The sequence below is a fragment of the Carassius auratus genome, chromosome 1 (genome assembly GCF_003368295.1).
Source record: "Carassius auratus strain Wakin chromosome 1, ASM336829v1, whole genome shotgun sequence".
NCBI lineage: Eukaryota > Metazoa > Chordata > Actinopteri > Cypriniformes > Cyprinidae > Carassius > Carassius auratus.
In genome coordinates, this window is record NC_039243.1 from 3,095,715 (window position 1) to 3,115,796 (window position 20,082).

The following is a 20,082-nucleotide window of genomic DNA, read 5'->3' on the forward strand; positions in this document are numbered from 1 at the left end:
TCTCACTCTTCAGAGCATCTGATTGGACAGAAATCTGCATATAATCACATCATGGTTATTTGTGGCCCTTTTTCTCAGAAGTGAATGTGTTTATAAACGCTTGTTGTTTTAAAGAAGCTCAGCAGCACATAGAAGAGCTCCGGGCTGATACACATGAACTAAGAGCAAACAACTCCTCTCTTGAGCTAATTTGATCTTTAATAAAACCAGTTTTATGTTCTTAGTCTAAAGAACATTAAGCCATTTGAATATCAATTCTGATTTGTAATGAGATAGATTATACTGTAAACTGCTCCAGCATTCATACAACAATCAAAACATGTCTGGGCTTCAGCAAATACAGTTAATTTGTTTCCAAGTTCTGTGTGGATCACTTGCTTTTCTCTACTGGACCTTCAGTGCTGAAGATAATCACGTGACACAATAAGACAGATATCCAGATGACAGATAAAAGACTTTTGAAAGAGTAAACTGTCTAACAGAATGACTTATACTTGATTTATTTTACTGTAAATATGGCGTTTGATGGACAATTACACATTAGCTAATATTACAACTAAAGTCTGGTTACACAGTCTGAAACATCGTTTGGAAATGTGTTTCAATTAAACGTATGTCTATGTTAATGTTATTTTTTGTACGTTTGCATTCAGTGATGTTATTTTCTTGCTGAAGAAGGGAACTTCAACTATTTCCACTGCTGGGTATTAAAACAGTGTTAACCACAGAGAGTCTAAAAGTGTGTGTTATACTGAGTTCATCATTTGTCTGCTGTTGATCTGATGAGCTTCAACACGGTAAGACAAACACACTCATACTTCAATGAAAACTGATGATTATTGCTCATATAACACACGAGTCTTAATGTGAGAAATGTTAAGAATAGGGAGATGTAGATGTACTGTTCATGAGTGTATAAGAGCTGATTAATGCTGTATTATAGATATATTTGACGCTGATGTCGGTCAGAATGGCTCCTCGTCTTCCTCTGATCTTTCTGCTCATGATTCACGGTGAGTCTCTGTTACATTCACATTATTAAACTCTCTGATTGTTTTATTTAAGGCCTCACGATTAGCGGCTGATGAACACTTTCTTCTGTCCTGTTCTCACACATTTCCTTTTAAACAGGAAGTTTAGCTGAGAAACGTCACAGGACTTGTGTCTTTTATAAATATCTAGTAGTCTTCTGTTATTTGCTGCTCAGTGTCATGTGATTTAGCGACGTGTTTATTGTTCAGAGCATCTGATTGGACAACGATCTGTTTGACACTAGAATGTGAATATTTTTGGCTCATGTTCTGGGAAGTGAGTGTGCATGTGTTAAATATTGTCAAAGAAGTTCACTTCCATATAGATGAGGTTAGAGATGACAAACTCTTGATTTAATAAATCAACGTATTATCAACTGATTTTTTTCTAAGTTTTGTTCTTCATAATTGAATAGTGCAGCATGTTGTTCACAGCTGATTTCCTGTTGTTGTTTTTTCACTCCTTTCACTCTCACTCCTAAAATAGTATTAACATGTTTTTATGATCCAGTGTTGCTAATAAAACATAATTTGATGTGTTAATTTTCTGTTGCATCTGATTAAACATAATTTTCCTCCTGATGTATTCTGTGTTTCAGTGGTTTCTGCTGGTTGGGGTGTGAGTTACAGTCCTTCACACATCTGTGCACTAAAGAACTCATCAGTGATAATGAACTGCACTTATACATACCCTACTGGATATAAGATTTGGAAAGTGTTCTGGACCAAAAACCCTGTAAAGGGTGAAGACTATCCAGATCTGTCTGAGGATCCTGAATACAGTCAGAGGCTTCAGTATCTGGGAGACAAACAGCAGAACTGCACCATCAGACTGAGTCATGTGACACAGAAGGACCAACACATGTACTGTTTCAGATTCATCACTGATAAACCTGATGGAAAATGGCTTGGTGTTCCAGGAGTGAATCTTACTGTGACAGGTGACTTTCATGAGGCTGAGCTCTTCTTCTGTGCATTATGTTGAATAATAATCAGTGTATGACAGCAGCACTAGATATAATGTGTGTGTTGTGTTCAGATCTTCAGGTGGAGGCTCCTGAGAGAGTGACAGAGGGTCATAATGTCCGTCTGACATGTAAAAGCAGCTGCACTCTGACTGACAGAGCAACATTCATCTGGTACAGAAACTCACAGCCATTAACTGAGAGAAGAGACAGAAACAATCAACTCCTGCTGCAGTCAGTCAGAAGAGAGGATGCAGGCAGATACAGCTGTGCTCTACATGGACACACTTACATCTCTCCTGCTGCTCAGCTCAATGTCACCTGTGAGTATCAATTTCTTTTCTTTTTTTTAAAGCAGCAGTTCAAAACTTCATATCTGTGATAAATGGTCAGTGTGTTTTGTGAGAGCTCTCGTTATAATCTTTCGTAAAAAAAAAAAAATAATAATAATAAAAAAATACAAAAACCCTCAAAAAAAAAAAAAGAAAAAAAAAAAACCTTTATTCACATTGCATTTTTTTTTCAATTTATCCTTTATATAATTCTGGCAATATCAGATTAGAGTGTGAACTGCACAGAATCTTCAGAATTAAACACAACTCTGCTTCAGTCTTATTTTAACACTCTGTAGATGGGGACGATATATAATTGTCACAAACTGCTCGGAGACCCAAAGGTTGAGGATCCACATGCAGTTCATTGTGATAATCCAGAAACATATTCAGAGAAACAGAAAATAGTTCAAAACACACAGGCAAGCAATCAAAAAAATAAATAAAAGATTACCAGGACAGAAACTCAGGTAAACAGGTCAAATCCAGAATAAAAGCTACAGGGTCGAAACATAAGCAAGGAACAGACAAACAGAGAAGTGCTCAGACATACAGCTATGACACACGAGACTTTGTAATGAGTGAGAAGAGATATCCAGACTTACATACGGTGAGCAAGCCATCAAACACCTGCTCCCCGGGCGCCACAGCTGTAGTGTCTGTCCACTGCTCCAGGTGTGTGTTCACAGTGTGTGTGTATTTGTGTTTGTTTTCACTACTTTCTGCTGCATATGAGCTCTTGAATGGGTTAAATGTGTTGACCTCCTGGACAGACAAAACTTTGTCCTTTCCTTTTTTGTTTGACAACTTTATTCTTCCCAGTTCAAAGTTGGAGTTAGTATTCACACGCAATAATTTCTAGACACACACACACACACACACACACACCACACACACCACACACACACACACACACACACACACAATCAACAGGTCACGTTCTCTGATGACATCTCTCTTCTGTTTTCATCTGATCTCATATATATTCCCCTGATAAAACTTAAGTTCACATCTGGTTCATAAACTGTCAATTGCAGCACCAGAGCACACATTCAGGGTATGAGACGCGGAGACGCCATACTTGGCTACACGTCACATTGGGAAATGTAGTCCTTGATAGAGGGGAAGTAGTCTGAGATGCAGTGCCCTCTGGTGTCCATCAAAGACACTGCAGCTGGTGAACCTGACAATAAAGTTTAACTCCCGTTTAATTGCTGTGTGGTCATAGTACTGAACTGACCAACAAAAAACAAACAAAGATAGCACGCAGCACACTGTCATTCACAAGCAAACATGGAGGCCACTCAAGTCAGCATTTACGTGTTCATGTAGAATATGACGTACAACTGGATCCAGTGAGATCATGCAGAAAAGATAAATGGACATGGACAAGAAGAAAGAGAGCAAGTTTTCATGTTATAGAGTTGTCACCGAGTCGCAATGAGTCAAAAAATGTGGTGAAAAAAATAAAATAAATACATTTGGGCCACTTTCACCTGCAGTCTGAATGTGTTCAATGTGACTTAAATGTAATTCACCTACAGTTCTGCAGTGCTTTAGAAATATATACAAATGATTTCAACTATGTATGCTATAAAACTTAAATATATTTACAAAAGCTGTAAATATATTTAAATATAAATGTAAATATACTGTTTTTATGATATAAACAGTAAAACCTTTCACATATAAATGAAGGTTTTTGTACAATACTGACATCTGTAGATCCTCCAGAGAATCCTGTGATCTCCATCAGTCCATCTGTAATAGTGGAGGGAGATTCAGTGACTCTGATCTGCAGCAGTGACTCAATCCCTCCTGCAGAAATCAGCTGGTTTAAAGGAGGAATGATTGTAGGATCTGGAAGAATCTACAGCATCTCAAAGATCAGATCTGATCACAGTGAAGAATACAAGTGCAAGTCCATCAATGAACATGGAGAGAAATACTCTGATGCTTTGACTCTAAACGTCATGTATATTAGTATATTAAATTGGTTTTATAATTTTAGCTCACATTAATATTGTTTTATGTATAAGAGGTCATAATAATAATATGGTGATTGTTATCAGATCCTCCCAGGAACGTCTCAGTGTCTATAACTGGATCTGGTGTAATAGTGGAGGGAGATTCAGTGACTCTGATCTGCAGCAGTGATTCAAACCCTCCTGCTCTGAACTTCAGCTGGTTTAAGGAGAATCAAAGCTCAGCTGTTGGATCTGGACAGAGTTTCAGTGCACTACAGAGTGGACGCTTCTACTGTGAGGCTCACAATCAACATGGATCTCAGAGATCAGACGCTGTTACTGTCACAGGTGAAGCTTTTATTAACACACTCCTGGATCTTCACATCATTCATCAGTTTGTTAATTATGATGATCTTCATCTTTCAGTTCATCCTGGAGCTGATAGGAATGTGATTGTGATCGCAGCAACATCTGGAGGATTATTCATCTTCATCATCATCATCATATGCTTTATACTGTGAGTCCAGTTATAAACTACATTGACTTCATAATTTAACTTATTCTATAAGTTAATTTGGTTTAACAGAAATAAATGCATCAGCTGTGTGTGAATATTAGTAATCTTACAGCATTCATATTTTCTATTAATTTATTGCTGTCGTCCATATGTTGTTAATGTGATTTGAACAGGAAACAAAGGTGTGTTAAAACTGAAGATAACAGAGTGAAACAGGTAAAACATTCAAACACAACTTTACAGAAGTAGAAAATCAATCGATCAGCTGTAATGTGTTTTCCGACTGTAAATGTACAGAATAATGAAAAATTAAAGTCTTTTATCAACAGAATCCAGCCTAAAAAACCTTTAAAAACTAATATTTCTCTCGTATTAGACAGTGATTTCTGAAGCTGTATCTACAGCGTCCTCAGGTGGTGTGACACATGATTTAAGCAATAAAAATATAAAAACATTTATTTAAATTGAAATATTTGTTTAAACGTGTTTAACTGTTTTCATAACCTGAACACAAAACAAAAATAAACCATGAGCAGATGAGTCTGATTCACAATTAAATGACTCATGAGTCTGCTGTTTTAATGAATCATTTAAAAGCCTGATCAGTTCAGGATTTACTGATGTGTATCAGTCTGTGAGTTCATTTTCCCCTCTAAAAATCTCCCACATTTAATATTGTGCTTTACATTGTTGCTTATATTATATGCACGTATGTTCTTTCTCTGTCTCTGTAGATCTCTGATCCTGACACATATACAGCTCTTGAGCTCAAGTCCACGACCTCTGACCTCTACAACACACTCACAGTAAGTGAGAAGTCAAAGTCAGATAATCATCACAGAAGATCACATGACCATCTCTTTCTCTCTTCCTCACAGACCGTTCGTCCCAGACCTCCTGAAGACTCTTGATCCTAAACATGAGAATCCATCAGTAAAGCCGAGTTCAGACCGCACGATTTTCAAAGAAGTTGGGTCACTGTTCTTTTCACTCTGCATGACTATCTTAGCCAGCATTCAGTCACTGCTGTGTTCACACTGAACGGTGGATCGGTGACAGAAGGTTTCACACTGCATGACTTTACAATAGGAAGAATCGCCGACAACTCTGTCCAGCACACAAACTACATTTCACAACCAAACACCCGCGAGATGTGACAAGGAAACAACGTGATATCACGCGTGCAAGACCGGAGTTTTCACGTGAGACTGCGATAGCTCCGATGAAACGTCAAACAGACACGGGTGCTCCTGCTAAATTTATACTAATTTATCTTCCATTTCACGAGTCCAAATAGACCGAGAAGAAAGCCTTTTTCTGAAATGAAGCAATGCTTGCTGATATTGTGGTCTATAACTCCTCCCTGAACTCCCGCTGCTCTGTATCTTGCTCTCTCATTGGCTGTCGGTCATCGCCGATGTAGTTTGTAGTTGGGCGATTCTCTCAGATTGCGTCTGTGCACATTCACATTGCGTGATTGTCACTCGCATGAACGAGCACAGATTAGCCTGTGATTTCGGGCATTTGTCGGCGATTTCTCAAAACCTGTCGGCGAGTCAAAAACTGGGCTAAAATCATGCAGTCTGAACTCGGCTTAAGTCTGAACTGCAGCTCCTATAAAGATAATCAAGAAAACTCTCTTCAGTTCTAGTTTGATTGTTTTATCAAGCTTGTGGGAGGTTTATAATGTTGTTGATGAACTTAAGTCAGTCGTTCTTCTTCTTGTTTGTTCAGGCTACGTTCACACTGCAGGCTGAAACGACCCTATTCCGATTTTTTGGCCCCTATGCGACCTGTATCTGATCTTTTCATGACAGTCTGAACGACACAGATCCTATCTTTTCAAATGTGACCCAGGTCACTTGGGTATGTGGACCTAAATCCGTTACGTATCCGATCTTTTGAAATGCGACCTCCGTCTGAACAGCCAGGCCACATGTATCCGACCCGTACGTCATTGATACGCTACAAACGTCATAATTCTGCGTTGAAGTAGTTGGGAACGAGAAGAGCCACTCACATCAGCATCCCACCACTCCTGCCTGCGACTCCGCACCCACACGTTTCTCTGTACCGACTTTGCTAACACTGCTCCACAAAACGCCATAGCCAAAAACCTTGCTCTCCTCCTTCTTTTAAATTTTCTTCTTAAAACAAGAAGATTGTAATTGTGCTGTCTCCGTTGGGAAAATAACTTTAATATTGCAAAAAGAGCTCCGCTGTTGACTTCACTGTTGTTGACATCCATGTTTAACGTTACTTCCGCAAACAACGAGTGACATCGTTCACCGTTGAGCACTCTTCTGCGCATGCGGGTCATTTCTGGGTCATTTCACGTTCACACAGGAGATCACAAAAGGTCACATTTAATTGGAAATGTGAACGGCCTTGCAAAAACATCTATTTTTTCAAATCGGAATTGAGCATTAAGCCCTGGAGTGTGAACGTAGCCTCAGATCAACAGGAAGATGCTGCAGTGAGAGGAACCAATCCAGGAACCAATCCAGAGCTCTGTGGGCGGAGCCACATATGATTGACAGCTGTCATTAGTGAAGAGTCACTGAAGCGTTTCATTTTTTTTTTTTTTTATAGCTTAAATGCAGATGTAATAGTGGAATACAATGAAAGTTAAAAGCTGGTTGTGTAAATATATAATGTTATAAATAATTCAGCAGAACAAAATAAGTGATGTTCAGTGGTGAAATACAAGCTCATTGTTTTCTTATTTCACAACATTTTCCTGCTCTTTAATCATAATTGATCATTGTATCATGATATACTGAACAACATCATAACTGTGCACCTCACAACAGACGATGTATTATTTTATGTTGTCAAAGTGCTGCTTGCTCAGTATGATCTGTTATTCTTTCTGTGTTTCTCTCAAACTTCCAGCAGAGGTCACATCTCTGCTCCTGACATCAACACTGATGTGCATCAGCTGTCAATCATCATTATTCATCTTCATGTGTATGTTGTTTTATTCTGTACTGTGTTTAAAGTCCTTCATATGTTTGTATTATAACTCTGAACACATTCATTCATCATCTCCTCTGGTTTCTTCAGTCTCTGTTTGATTTAATAACATCTCTTTACTTCATTATTAATTGAAACTTATGTGTTTGTTTGTATTTCCTGATTCAGGCAGCAAAAGACATTATGTCCTTTGAATAAAATTTCTGATTGGTCAGTTTTGTAATGAGAGAGTTTATTCTGTAAACTTCCTCCGATATTCATGAAGTAATAAAAACTCATCCGGGCTTCAGTAAATAAAAGAAAAGTAAAATAAAAATGTGTTTTACTAAATAAGTATCCAAAAGAGCTTTGAGTGTGTAGAATGTGAAAAATTATGATATTTTATTATTTAAATTAAATATATAAATATACATTATTTTATTAAGTATGGCTTTTTCTTAGAATGTCTTTGGTTTGTTTAATTGGCAATTGATTATCGAAGAATATACACTGAATGGACAAAAACACTAGCTTATATTAAAACTAAAGCCGGGTTACACAGTCCTTTTGTCTAAATACCTTTTGGAAATGTTCTCAAATTAACTTAAAATGCATGTTTCTTGCAATTTTTTAGTTAGTTTGAGTTCAGTGATATTATTTTCCTGTTGATGGAGGGAACTTCAACTATTTCAGCTGCTGTGCATTAAAATAGTGTTAACCACAAAGCATTAATCAGCCAGTAAAGATAAAGTGCACGTGTTAAAACAGTCAGTCATTTGTCTGCTGCTGATCTGATGAGCTTCAACACGGTAAGACAAACACACTCATACTTCAATGAAAACTGATGATTATTGCTCATATAACACACAAGTCTTAACGTGAGAAATGTTAAGAATATGGAGATGTAGATGTACAGTTCATGAGTGTATAAGAGCTGATTAATGCTGTATTATAGATATATTTGATGCTGATGTCGGTCAGAATGGCTCCTCGTCTTCCTCTGATCTTTCTGCTCATGATTCATGGTGAGTCTCTCTTACATTCACATTATGATTATTATTTTATTCTATTTGCAAAAATACCATAATGAGTGAAAAATGTGCAGTTTTCTATTCTTTATGTTGAGGTACTTCCCTTTGAAACAGGAAGTTAAACTGTGCGGATCATGAATATTTTTGCACACTTTTTTACAAAGAAAACTAACATTTTAATGTCACTGGGTCTTTAATACAATCAGCTTTGATTAGTTTATTTTTCTCATTAATATATATATATATAGTTTTTTACAGTGCAGCATGTTGTTCACGTCTGATTTCTTTGCCCTCGTCTCTATTTGTTTATTTCTGTAACATTCTCCATTAAAGCTGAAGTCATTCACACTAAGATCATTAATAACAATTCATATATTTTTAGAAGATTATATTAATATTCCCTTTAATAAGTCACTGTTTTTAAGTAGTGCAGAGTATTATCATGTTATGGTCCAGTTTAACTTCTGTGTTTCAGTGGTTTCTGCTGGTTGGGGTGTGAGTTACAGTCCTTCACACATCTGTGCACTAAAGACCTCATCAGTGATAATGAGCTGCACTTATACATACCCTACTGGACATAAGATTGAGAAAGTGTTCTGGACCAGAAACCCTGTAAAGGCTGAAGAGCCTCCAGATCTGTCTAAGGATCCTGAATACAGTCAGAGACTTCAGTATCTGGGAGACAAAGAGCAGAACTGCACCATCAGACTGAGTCATGTGACACAGAAGGACCAACACATGTACTATTTCAGATTCATCACTGAAAAACATGATGGAAAATGGACTGGTGATCCAGGAGTGACTCTTACTGTCACAGGTGACTTTCATGAGGCTGAGCTCTTCTTCTGTTCATTATGTTGAATAATAATCAGTGTATGACAGCAGCACTAGATATAATGTGTGTGTTGTGTTCAGATCTTCAGGTGGAGGCTCCTGAGAGAGTGACAGAGGGTCATAATGTCCGTCTGACATGTAAAAGCAGCTGCACTCTGACTGACAGAGCAACATTCATCTGGTACAGAAACTCACAGCCATTAACTGAGAGAAGAGACAGAAACAATCAACTCCTGCTGCAGTCAGTCAGAAGAGAGGATGCAGGCAGATACAGCTGTGCTCTACATGGACACACTTACATCTCTCCTGCTGCTCAGCTCAATGTCACCTGTGAGTATGAATTGAATCGAGTTTAATTATGGCTCTTGTGATATTAAATCACAGGTGACTTTCATGAGGTCAAAAAAATAAATAAGCACAGCATCTTAAAGATCAGCTCTGATCACAGTAAATAATGCTGTGACTTTAAACATTGTGTTTGAGTTAATGATCATCTGCTCATGTAAATCTTATAGTGAATTTTCATATTTTCAATTAAATTTTTCAATTTAAGTTTATTTGTATAGCGCTTTTTACAATACAAATTGTTACAAAGCAACTTTACAGAAAATTATGTTTCTAAAATATTTAGTAGTAGCTTATGGTGGTGACTGTCAGTTTGTGCATGTTTGACAGGATTTTTAGAAAAAAATAAAATAATACAAGACGTAGTCAGCTAGACGATGAACATTATTAATATTATTAATTAATAATTGTTATATGATGCAGTCACACTTGTAGCAATATCTGTTAGTTCTGTTGTTGATTCAGGGTAAGCATCATCTGAGGTCCTCTGAGGGTCAGCATCATCTCTTCTCAGGTGTTCTGGATCCAGACTGGAGCTTGTGTAAATCCTAGTTACCACGGGATGTAAAATTAGTTTAACCCAAGCTAATTAATAAAAATGCACATTTGATCAGATGCAACTAAACTCACAATTTAAGATACATTATTCGAATGCTTGGCGAAAAAGATTAGATTTAAACAGAGAGAGTGTGTCTGAACCCCGTACATTATCAGGAAGGCTATTCCAGAGTTTGGGAGCCAAATATGAGAAAGCTCTACCTCCTTTAGTGGACTTTGCTATCCTAGGAACGACCAAAAGTCCAGCGTTTTGTGACCTTAGCGTGCGTGATGGGTTGTAGCGTGGTAGAAGGCTAGTTAGGTACGCAGGAGCTAAACCATTTAGGGCCTTATAGGTAAGTAATGATAATTTGTAACTGATAAGGAACTTAATAGGTAGCCAGTGCAGAGACTGTAAAATTGGGGTAATATGATCATATTTTCTTGACCTCGTAAGGACTCTAGCTGCTGCATTTTGGACTACCTGTAGCTTGTTTATTGACGAAGCGGGACAACCACCTAGAAGTGCATTACAATAGTCCAGTCTAGAGGTCATGAATGCATGAACTAGCTTTTCTGCATCAGAAACGGATAACATGTTTCGTTGCTTGGCAATGTTTCTAAGATGGAAGAATGCAGTTTTTGTAACATGGGAAATATGATTTTCAAAAGACAAATGGCTGTTTAATATAACACCCAGATTTCTGACTGTAGAAGAAGTAACAGTTCATCCGTCTAGTTGCAAATTGTAATCTACAAGATTCTGTGTAGTGTTTTTTGGTCCAATAATTAATATCTCTGTCTTATCCGTATTTAATTGGAGAAAATTATTTGTCATCCAATCTTTTACATTTTTAACACACTCTGTTAGCTTAGATAATTTATAAGTTGAATCTTGTCTCGTTGAGATATACAGCTGAGGATCTTCAGCATAACAGTGGAAGCTAATTCCGTATTTTCGAATAATATTAGCAAGGGGCAACATGTATATTGAAAATAGAAGGGGACCTAGGACGGATCCTTGTGGCACTCCATATTTTACTGATGATAAATGAGATGACTCCCCATTTAAGTAAACAAAATGGTAGCGATCGGACAGGTAGGATCTAAACCATCTTAGAGCCTGCCCTTGAATGCCTGTATAGTTTTGTAATCGATCTATGAGTATGTCATGATCTATGGTGTCGAACGCAGCACTAAGATCAAGGAAGACTAGAAATGAGATGCAGCCTTGATCTGACGCAAGGAGCAGGTCATTTGTAATTTTAACAAGTGCAGTTTCTGTGCTATGGTGGGGCCTAAAACCTGAAATTCTTCATACAGATCATTTTTATGCAGGAAGGTGCTCAATTGAGCAGACACAACTATTTCTAAATTTTTTGACATAAATGGAAGATTTGAAACAGGCCTATAATTTGCCAGTACACAAGGATCTAGTTTTGGTTTCTTAATAAGAGGCTTGATAACCGCCAGCTTGAATGGTTTTGGGACGTGACCTAAAGATAACGTCGAGTTAATGATATTGAGAAGCGGTTCTTCAGCTACAGGTAACGGCTCTTTCAGTAATTTAGTGGGTACAGGATCTAATAAACATGTTGTTGGTTTAAATACAGTGATAAGTTTATTAAGCTCTTCCTGTTTTTTTAAATGATATTTGTCCTTTTAAGATCCTCCCAGGAACGTCTCAGTGTCCATCAATGGATCTGGTGTAATAGTGGAGGGAGATTCAGTGACTCTAATCTGCAGCAGTGATTCAAACCCTCCTGCTCTGAACTTCAGCTGGTTTAAGGAGAATCAAAGCTCAGCTGTTGGATCTGGACAGAGTTTCAGTGCACTACAGAGTGGACGCTTCTACTGTGAGGCTCACAATCAACATGGATCTCAGAGATCAGACGCTGTTACTGTCACAGGTGAAGCTTTTATTAACACACTCCTGGATCTTCACATCATTCATCACTTTGTTAATTATGATGATCTTCATCTTTCAGTTCATCCTGGAGCTGATAGGAATGTGATTGTGATCGCAGCAACATCTGGAGGATTATTCATCACCATCATCATCATCATCATCATATGGTTTATAATGTGAGTACAAGCTTGTGTTTGTATTTGTTCACTTTAGGTTAAATGTAGCATGCAAGTACTTATCATAAGGCATTTATATTTTATTATATTAGTAATATTATAAACACTATTCATATCTGACATTAATTGAATGGAGTTCTCTATATGCTGTCACTGATATTATCACAGGAGGAAACAAAGGAGTGTAAAAACTGAAGATTTCACAGTGAAACAGGTAAAGAAGAAAAATCTCAGTATTTTACATCAAGACATTGATCTGATTTCATCTGATGTGGAACTTGATCTGAAACGTTTGTGCCAAACTGCTGCAGACTGAGAATCTACACTTCAGATCAAAATGATTTACATTTCTTAGTTAATGATGTCCTTTCTTGTCTTTCAGAATGATCTTTATTCTGATGTGTCACAGAGAGTTTCAGTCCATGACGAGTCTCTTTCTGAACCTGATCCAGTCAATGATGCTCTGTATGCCAGAGTGAAACCCAGCAGATCCAGAGGAGAAACTCCTGAATCCAGAGATACTGAGGAGATCCAGTACGCAGCTGTCCAATATCACCGAAAGAAAGAGAAGAGCAGACCGGAATACATTGAATGTCAGTATGATGATATAAGAGTTCATCAGCTGCCATGAAGTAAGAAAACAACACCTTCACCAGCACAGATCATTTAATCTGAGCTGTAACACTGTTGTGCTGTTTCTTTTTTTATTCATGCGATCGAATGTTCAAACCTCAAAAGAGCCTTCAGCGATCTACAGCAGTGTCAAATGAGAGAGTGTATTATGTTGTATTGTGCATAAATGTGTATGTAAAAAAAAATAAAAAAAAAAAAAAATAATAAAGAAAAAAAAACCTTTGGATGTTCTTACTATGTTTAATGTTTCAATAAACCTGTGCTTATTAACCTCCATACAGTCTAAGCAGTGGCATAGGCTGGGTTTATTTTTGATCAGGCCTGGGCAAAAGTGGGCAGGCACCATTAACTAAGAGACAGAGTCGGATTCAATGTTTCTTCATACCTGACTTATTACATCCGAGATCAAATGACACATCCAAGATGATAATACTGGGTCTCCGAACACACCTGTTGTTGATGGTTAGTATGGCTGGATTTTGTATTGAGTTATCTGATAATTGATAATTATCAGATAATTGTGTGTTCATGGGTTGGTTTAAAAGGGGCTCTGTATCGGTAGAGTAATTGATCAGCAATGCTGTTATTGACTGTAAGAGCCAAAAAACACGCTCACTTTTTCTCTGCAGCAGAGTAAGAGCTTTTGTTGGAAGGCTATGCAGAAATCCAAACCTTAATTAAAACACCAGGAAACACCTCAAAAGCTGAAAAAGCCAGGAGAGAGAGAGTTGGCAAAAATTTGCAGACAAATTAAATGCTAAGTACTGACCATAATACATGTTTGTATCACTTATTAAAATATATATGTGACCTGTACCACAAAACTACTCTTAATTGTTTCAAATTGAGATTTATATGAGATTTATATGTCATCCTGCACCCGTGAAGTTTAGTGGATAGAATAAGTAGCCTATGTTTTGGGCTAAACTAATATCTATGACATTTAGGCCACACAAAATCACAAGCCATGACTCGTCATCATGAATCTTAACTTGTCGCAACAGGCTACACGAGAGGATATATGTTTTTTTTTTTAATATATATTCATTTTTTATGCTTTATGTTCATAATCATTAAATGCTATTAAAATACTGAGAAAAAAATGAACACATTTTAACGTTCATAATTATGTATTTATTATTTTTAGTATCTTCACACTCTCAAGCCGTGTTTTGAGCTCAGATAAGATGGTTGAAGCTTAGGCGACCGTTAATTTTACACTACTGTGATTAAATAATTTTTTTTAATTACCCATCAAATTATCATAATTTTTGTAAGTTAACAATGATGCCACCTCAATAAATTAGTAAAATATTAAGTTATTGCCTACATAACCTATTTTAATATAAATAATGTAAAAAAAAAAAAGAGATGAAAAGCATCATCTCTCATTTCAACTCGCACTATATAGTGGAAAGGGAGCGGTTTCGGACACATCATGAGCCACTGCTGGCTGAAGTGGATGGGAGATTTTCACATGAGTCATATTTTATCCCCCTTCTCCCAAAACAGCTTATATTAATGTTTCAGCCTATGTTTGATCAATTTACCCTTCTCATATCATCAGGGCCGTTTGAAGGAATTTGGGGGCCCCAAGCATAATGGACATAGAGGCCCCCCGACCCCTTCACGCACGCAAAGCCTACAGGAACCACAACATAGCCATACAGTTTAAGTTCACCCACACTTTATATAAATAAAAAAGGTTTACAGTGCAAATACTGCTTGAAAAAATAGTTTGGTGGGAATTCAATAGTGATTTGCAATAATATGACAGCACACACTTATCAGTTTAAACTCTGGGCTGTGCAGGATATCAGCTATAACTATATATTGTACTGTGAACAATGACAATAAAGTTGACAGATGAATTAAGTGCATTTAAGTTATTCAGTTGGGGGTTTAAATAAAGCATTTTCTGAGATGCACATTAAACATTAAACACAAAACATTAATTTAATTTATATTTAAATTATTGAAAATTAAGCCAACTTGACTTTTTGGTAAACAAAGGGGATTTACTATTAAAAGTAAAACATGGAAGAAATTTTGTGTGATTAAACCTTAAAAAAAAGTTAGATTTTTTTTTAGCAGTAGGCTATGTTCTGCTGAACAATAGTAATACATCTCTGGCAAATACTTGTCTAAAACAGGACTTTTATTTTGACGGGTTGACGTACCATTTATTCAAATCAAATGGTCAAATGCTCATGAAGTGACTGTCAGAGCAGTTCTGGAGATGTTGTTCATGTGTTCACGTCTTTAGTAAGACTGCAGATGCTGAAATTACCGCGAGCGTCACGTGCGCTTCAGTGTAAAGGAAGTCGATTCATTAACAGAGACGAGCAGAACATGCAGGATTCATATTTAAATAGACTTTTCCGGCTTAATATTTACAGATATTAGTACATATCGTGATTTGATGTAAGTGCAATGACCTATTTTTAATTCATTCATTCAAAATCGACACACGCCACAACGTTCTCTTTACATTTGCCCTCGCCCTCAAATCAAATCACTGCTGACTCCTTGCAGTACGCGATTTCTGTTCTGCGTCTTCCTCATCCCGTTAAAAAACATGTTACATTAACCATATTCCTTCCTTTCTAAAAAAAAAAAATGCACTAACTGTTCGTTACAAGCAGCATTTGCAGTCAGGCAGGTAGCTAACATAAACATGTATTTGTTAGCCTACCTGCTGCAAAATTACACCATTTGTACAAGACTGACAAGTAGAGCTATTTTATCCAGTGTAATTTATCACTTACCACTATCTTTTTTTTTTTTTCTTATCCTCCTCTTCCTTTCTCTTCTGGCTTCCTGAAGCATATTTCCGCTTCATGACTGCCGAGGAGGTTTTGTATTTTGCCGGTAGCAGAGATCACGTGTTGGCTGGCTGCCGTCAGCGACTACTGAGAGGGGCCCCCTTGAGGGGGATCACGATAACAGTGTCATTGCACGTTACTGCATTGACAATCAAAGAGGCGCTCAAACAGTGTCGTTGCATTTTATTCTTAACCAGTTGTTGTCTTGGGGCCCCAAGCAATTGCTTGGTTTGCCTGCCTTGTCGCAACGGGCCTGCATATCATCATGACTTGCATAAAATAAAAACTAAAGGTATCATTAAGGTAAGACTCGAGTGATACATCATTCGAAACTGTGAAGGGTCTACTTTTTTGTGTATTCTCACAATATCAACAAAACGTTGTGCTTTTATAAATTAAAGAAAACAAACATGATGCGCTTTCTGCCATCTCGTCTTGAACAGTACCGCTTCCCAAAAAAGAATCGAAATTCAGTGAATACATGACTCACAGACATGATAAATATATATATATATATATATATATATATATATATATATATATATAATATAAAGCTTTACATTACTAATTAATGAAATAATAAAAATAAATAAAATAAAACTCTTTAATTATAATCATAATCCATAAAGATGCACTTCTCTCTAAAAGTGCGTCTAATGAGCAGATGCCAGTCAGAATCGACAACTTCATCCTTACAAAACCAACACACTAAAAAATTCCAATATCTCCTTACTGTTTTCCCCTGACACATTTGGGGTAATTACTTTTTCTGATGCTTTGTGGCAAGCTTAAGCCTATTGTGTGAATTTGAGCAGAGAACTGTTCAGCTGTTTGTGCAGTAAGTGGACACCTCACTTTGTAATACCATTTGTTTGCATTGCACAGGACACTGAGGAAACCCTCTCAGATGACTGTATACAGGAGGAAGAACCTGTACGTGCATCAGTAACCTCTGACCTAAATCTGTATATACGCAGGTACTTCCTATTCTGACTGCAGCAGGAGTTGCAGAAATCCACACCTGCAGAGAGACCTACAGAGAGAAGGGATCCCGAGATGTGAAGTGTTGTTTTATTTATTTATTTATTCATTTAATTAAAGCTTATGAAAAATCGTGTGTGTTACAATTCTGTCCCATACAGCTCTGCCACTAGGTCGGTCCAAGTGCACTGGTTGGAGGTCATCATCAGGCTGCACCTCCACCACAGGGGTCCTCTCCTTTCTGATGGTGGCAATATTGTGGAAAGCATGACATGTGACAATGTTGCATGCCCTGTCAGGTGTAACACTCCGACTCTTTCCTTTAGTTACACAAAGGTCATTTCTGATCATGCTTTTGTCCTTGCTGTTATCCTGCATTGTATCGGGTTTAAGGCCCGGGGATGGGTCAGGGAATAGAGTCATGAAGTAACGCCTGCAGACACAGCCCCTGTCTCCGACCAGGATCCTGTCGTAATCACCTGTACAATGGTAAAATGCAGTTCTGTTAGGCACAGAATAAGTTTATGTAATAATGTGAGCCAGATACAGCTGGGAAAATAAGTATTTGACACATCAGCATTTTTATCATTACGGGGATTTCAAAGTGGGCTATAGACACTATTTCCACCAGATGTAGGCATCTAGCCAAATATTGAATTCATACAAAGAAATCAGAACATTTAAGTTTACAAGTTGAGTCATACTAAATAAAGTGAAATGACAAAGGGAATAAGTACTGAACACACTTTATTTAATACTTTGTAGAAAAGCCTTTGTTGGTGATTACAGCTTCTAGACACCTCTTGTATGGAGAGACCAGTCGTCTGCATTGCTCAGGAGTGATTCTGGCCCATTCTTCCACACAAATGGTCTTTAAATCTTGAAGAAGGTTCCTTGGGCCTCTTTTATGAACTTTGATCTTCAGTTCTCTCTGTAGATTTTCTATGGGATTTAGGTCAGGCTATTGACTGGGCCATTCAAGCAACTTGATTTTCTTCCTTTCAAACCACTTCATTGTTTCCTTGGCCTTGTGTTTGGGATTATGGTCTTGCTGAAATGTCCACCCTTTTTTTCTTTTTCAGCTTTCTGGTAGATGGCAGCAGATTTTTATCCAGAATGTACATTTCTTCATTCATCCTGGGTTCAATAATATGAAGTCTGCCAGTACCCCTTGCTGAAAAGCAGCCCCAAACCATGATGCTTTCATCCCCAAAATTTCTTGGGGTGGTGGGCAGTGCCATTACTTCTCCAAACATGGTGTGTAGAATGACTGCCAAAATGTTCAATTTTGCTTTCATCTGACCGTACTATAGTCTCCCAATAATCCACAGACTTCTCCAAATGCTCTTTCGCAAACTTTAACCAAGCCTCAAAAGGCTTTTTGTTGAGCAATGGAGTCTTGCGTGGTGAGCGTGCATGGATGCCATGGCGGTTCAGTGCATTGCTTAGTTTTCTTTGAAACCATAGTACCTGCTGATGCAAGGTCTTCCTGAAGTTCTGCCCGAGTGGTTCTTAGCTCTTGGAGAACTCTCCTGATTATTCTTTGAACTCCTCGGACAGGGATCTTATGTGGAGCACCTGATCGTGGCTGGTTTATGGTGAACTGATGCTCCTTCCATTTCCGGATAACGGCCCCCACAGTGCTCACAGGAACATTCAGCATTCTGGAAATGCGCCTATAACCATTCCCATCAAAATGCATCAAAAAAGATCTTGAGAGACTTCTTTGCTTTTACCCATCATGAAGACTACCAGAGTGAAACGTCCGTGAAGTGCGCGCACCTGCCGTGTTTGTTTATTTTATTATTGTTTTAGTCAAGTAAATAAAATATCCTACGAGCCCCGTACGCCGACTCCAGTCTCCTTCCTCTTTATTGAACTGAAATCTCTACAGTAATATATTACATATTCATACACCATCTAGGAGAGTTTATTATTTTGCAACAGTGCATAAAATAGTTTCCACATCAAGCCAATTCCTGAATAATGATTTAATTTCATATCATTTTAAGCATTAAAGCGTGCCTCTGTTTTTATATGGATTTTACAAGGTGATCACTACACTACACCGTATAGATTACCAGTGTTGGGGAGTAACTAGTTACATGTAATGGAATTATGTTTGGAATGTATGGAATTATTTTTGTCAAGATTTATATTTAATTAAATATACTCCAGCTAAAGTTGCTGCTTTTCCTGCAGTTAATTCAGCTGGTCCCATCTTAGCAGTCCTCACTTCTAATGCATCACACTTAATGAATGGCAACTAGAATAAAACAAAAACAGCAATTAACTGCCTAATGAATGGCTACTATATATAGTCACAGCTAAGTGCCCTTAAACAAGAAGTCAAATTTAAAGTTCACTTTACTTTCATAAATTTCAAACAAAATGTAAAATGTAAAATAATTCAAATAACATTAAATTTTGCACATTTCATGATGAGAAGTGACTGTGAGTGAATCACGTGACATAACAAGCAACACTGTCCAGCAGGAGGAGACAAACAGACTGTGAGAAAAACAACTGACCTTTATGATGAAGGTGCAATAATGGAGCAGGAAGAGACTGTATTAGACAGAGTTACATTGTCATAGCTATCATTCATCTTATATTTTAAGCTTGTATTTACAGAAGACTTAATATACAAAACTTGAATATTGGGAAAACGTATAACATATGTTGTTTATGAGTATAAGTGTGGATTAATGCTGTATTATTGATATATTTGATGCTGATGTCTGGTCTTCTTCTCATGATTCACGTGATTCCTATGAGTCTTTGTTATACTCACATAAAAAAAAAAAAAAAATCTGATGTTTGTATTTGATTTAATAATCAAAGATCATATAATGAGTGATTAATGGCCAGTTTTTCATGTTGACATTTCCTTTTGAAACAGGAAGTTTAGGTGCATCATCTCACAGCGCTACTGAATATCCAATAGTGTTAATTTACGTCACAGCATTAAACATGAATTGCCACTTTGCTATGTGTTAGTGAGTGTCAGGTGGTTTAGGGGAGGGACATTCTCACTCTTCAGA

The 20,082-nt window shown here is 37.3% G+C and overlaps 1 protein-coding gene and 1 long non-coding RNA gene across 2 annotated transcripts in view; both read left to right on the forward strand.

Moving 5' to 3' along the window:
* Positions 1-769: 769 nt before the first annotated feature.
* LOC113108776 (B-cell receptor CD22-like) overlaps positions 770-20,082 on the forward strand; it is a 33,920-nt gene continuing 14,607 nt past the window's right edge. Inside the window, exons 1-11 of the mRNA XM_026272085.1 lie at positions 770-797; positions 944-1,013; positions 1,631-1,972; positions 2,071-2,319; positions 4,054-4,325; positions 5,547-5,618; positions 9,120-9,615; positions 9,714-9,962; positions 12,182-12,424; positions 12,503-12,599; positions 12,768-12,813. Coding sequence (XP_026127870.1) covers positions 783-797; positions 944-1,013; positions 1,631-1,972; positions 2,071-2,319; positions 4,054-4,325; positions 5,547-5,618; positions 9,120-9,615; positions 9,714-9,962; positions 12,182-12,424; positions 12,503-12,599; positions 12,768-12,813 — 2,151 coding nt within the window. The 5' untranslated portion in view covers positions 770-782. The remainder of the gene's footprint in view (positions 798-943; positions 1,014-1,630; positions 1,973-2,070; positions 2,320-4,053; positions 4,326-5,546; positions 5,619-9,119; positions 9,616-9,713; positions 9,963-12,181; positions 12,425-12,502; positions 12,600-12,767; positions 12,814-20,082) is intronic.
* Positions 4,986-6,926, forward strand: LOC113118557 (uncharacterized). The gene is made up of 3 exons (XR_003294342.1): positions 4,986-5,028; positions 5,547-5,618; positions 5,691-6,926. It is a non-coding gene; the product is annotated as an uncharacterized LOC113118557 (long non-coding RNA).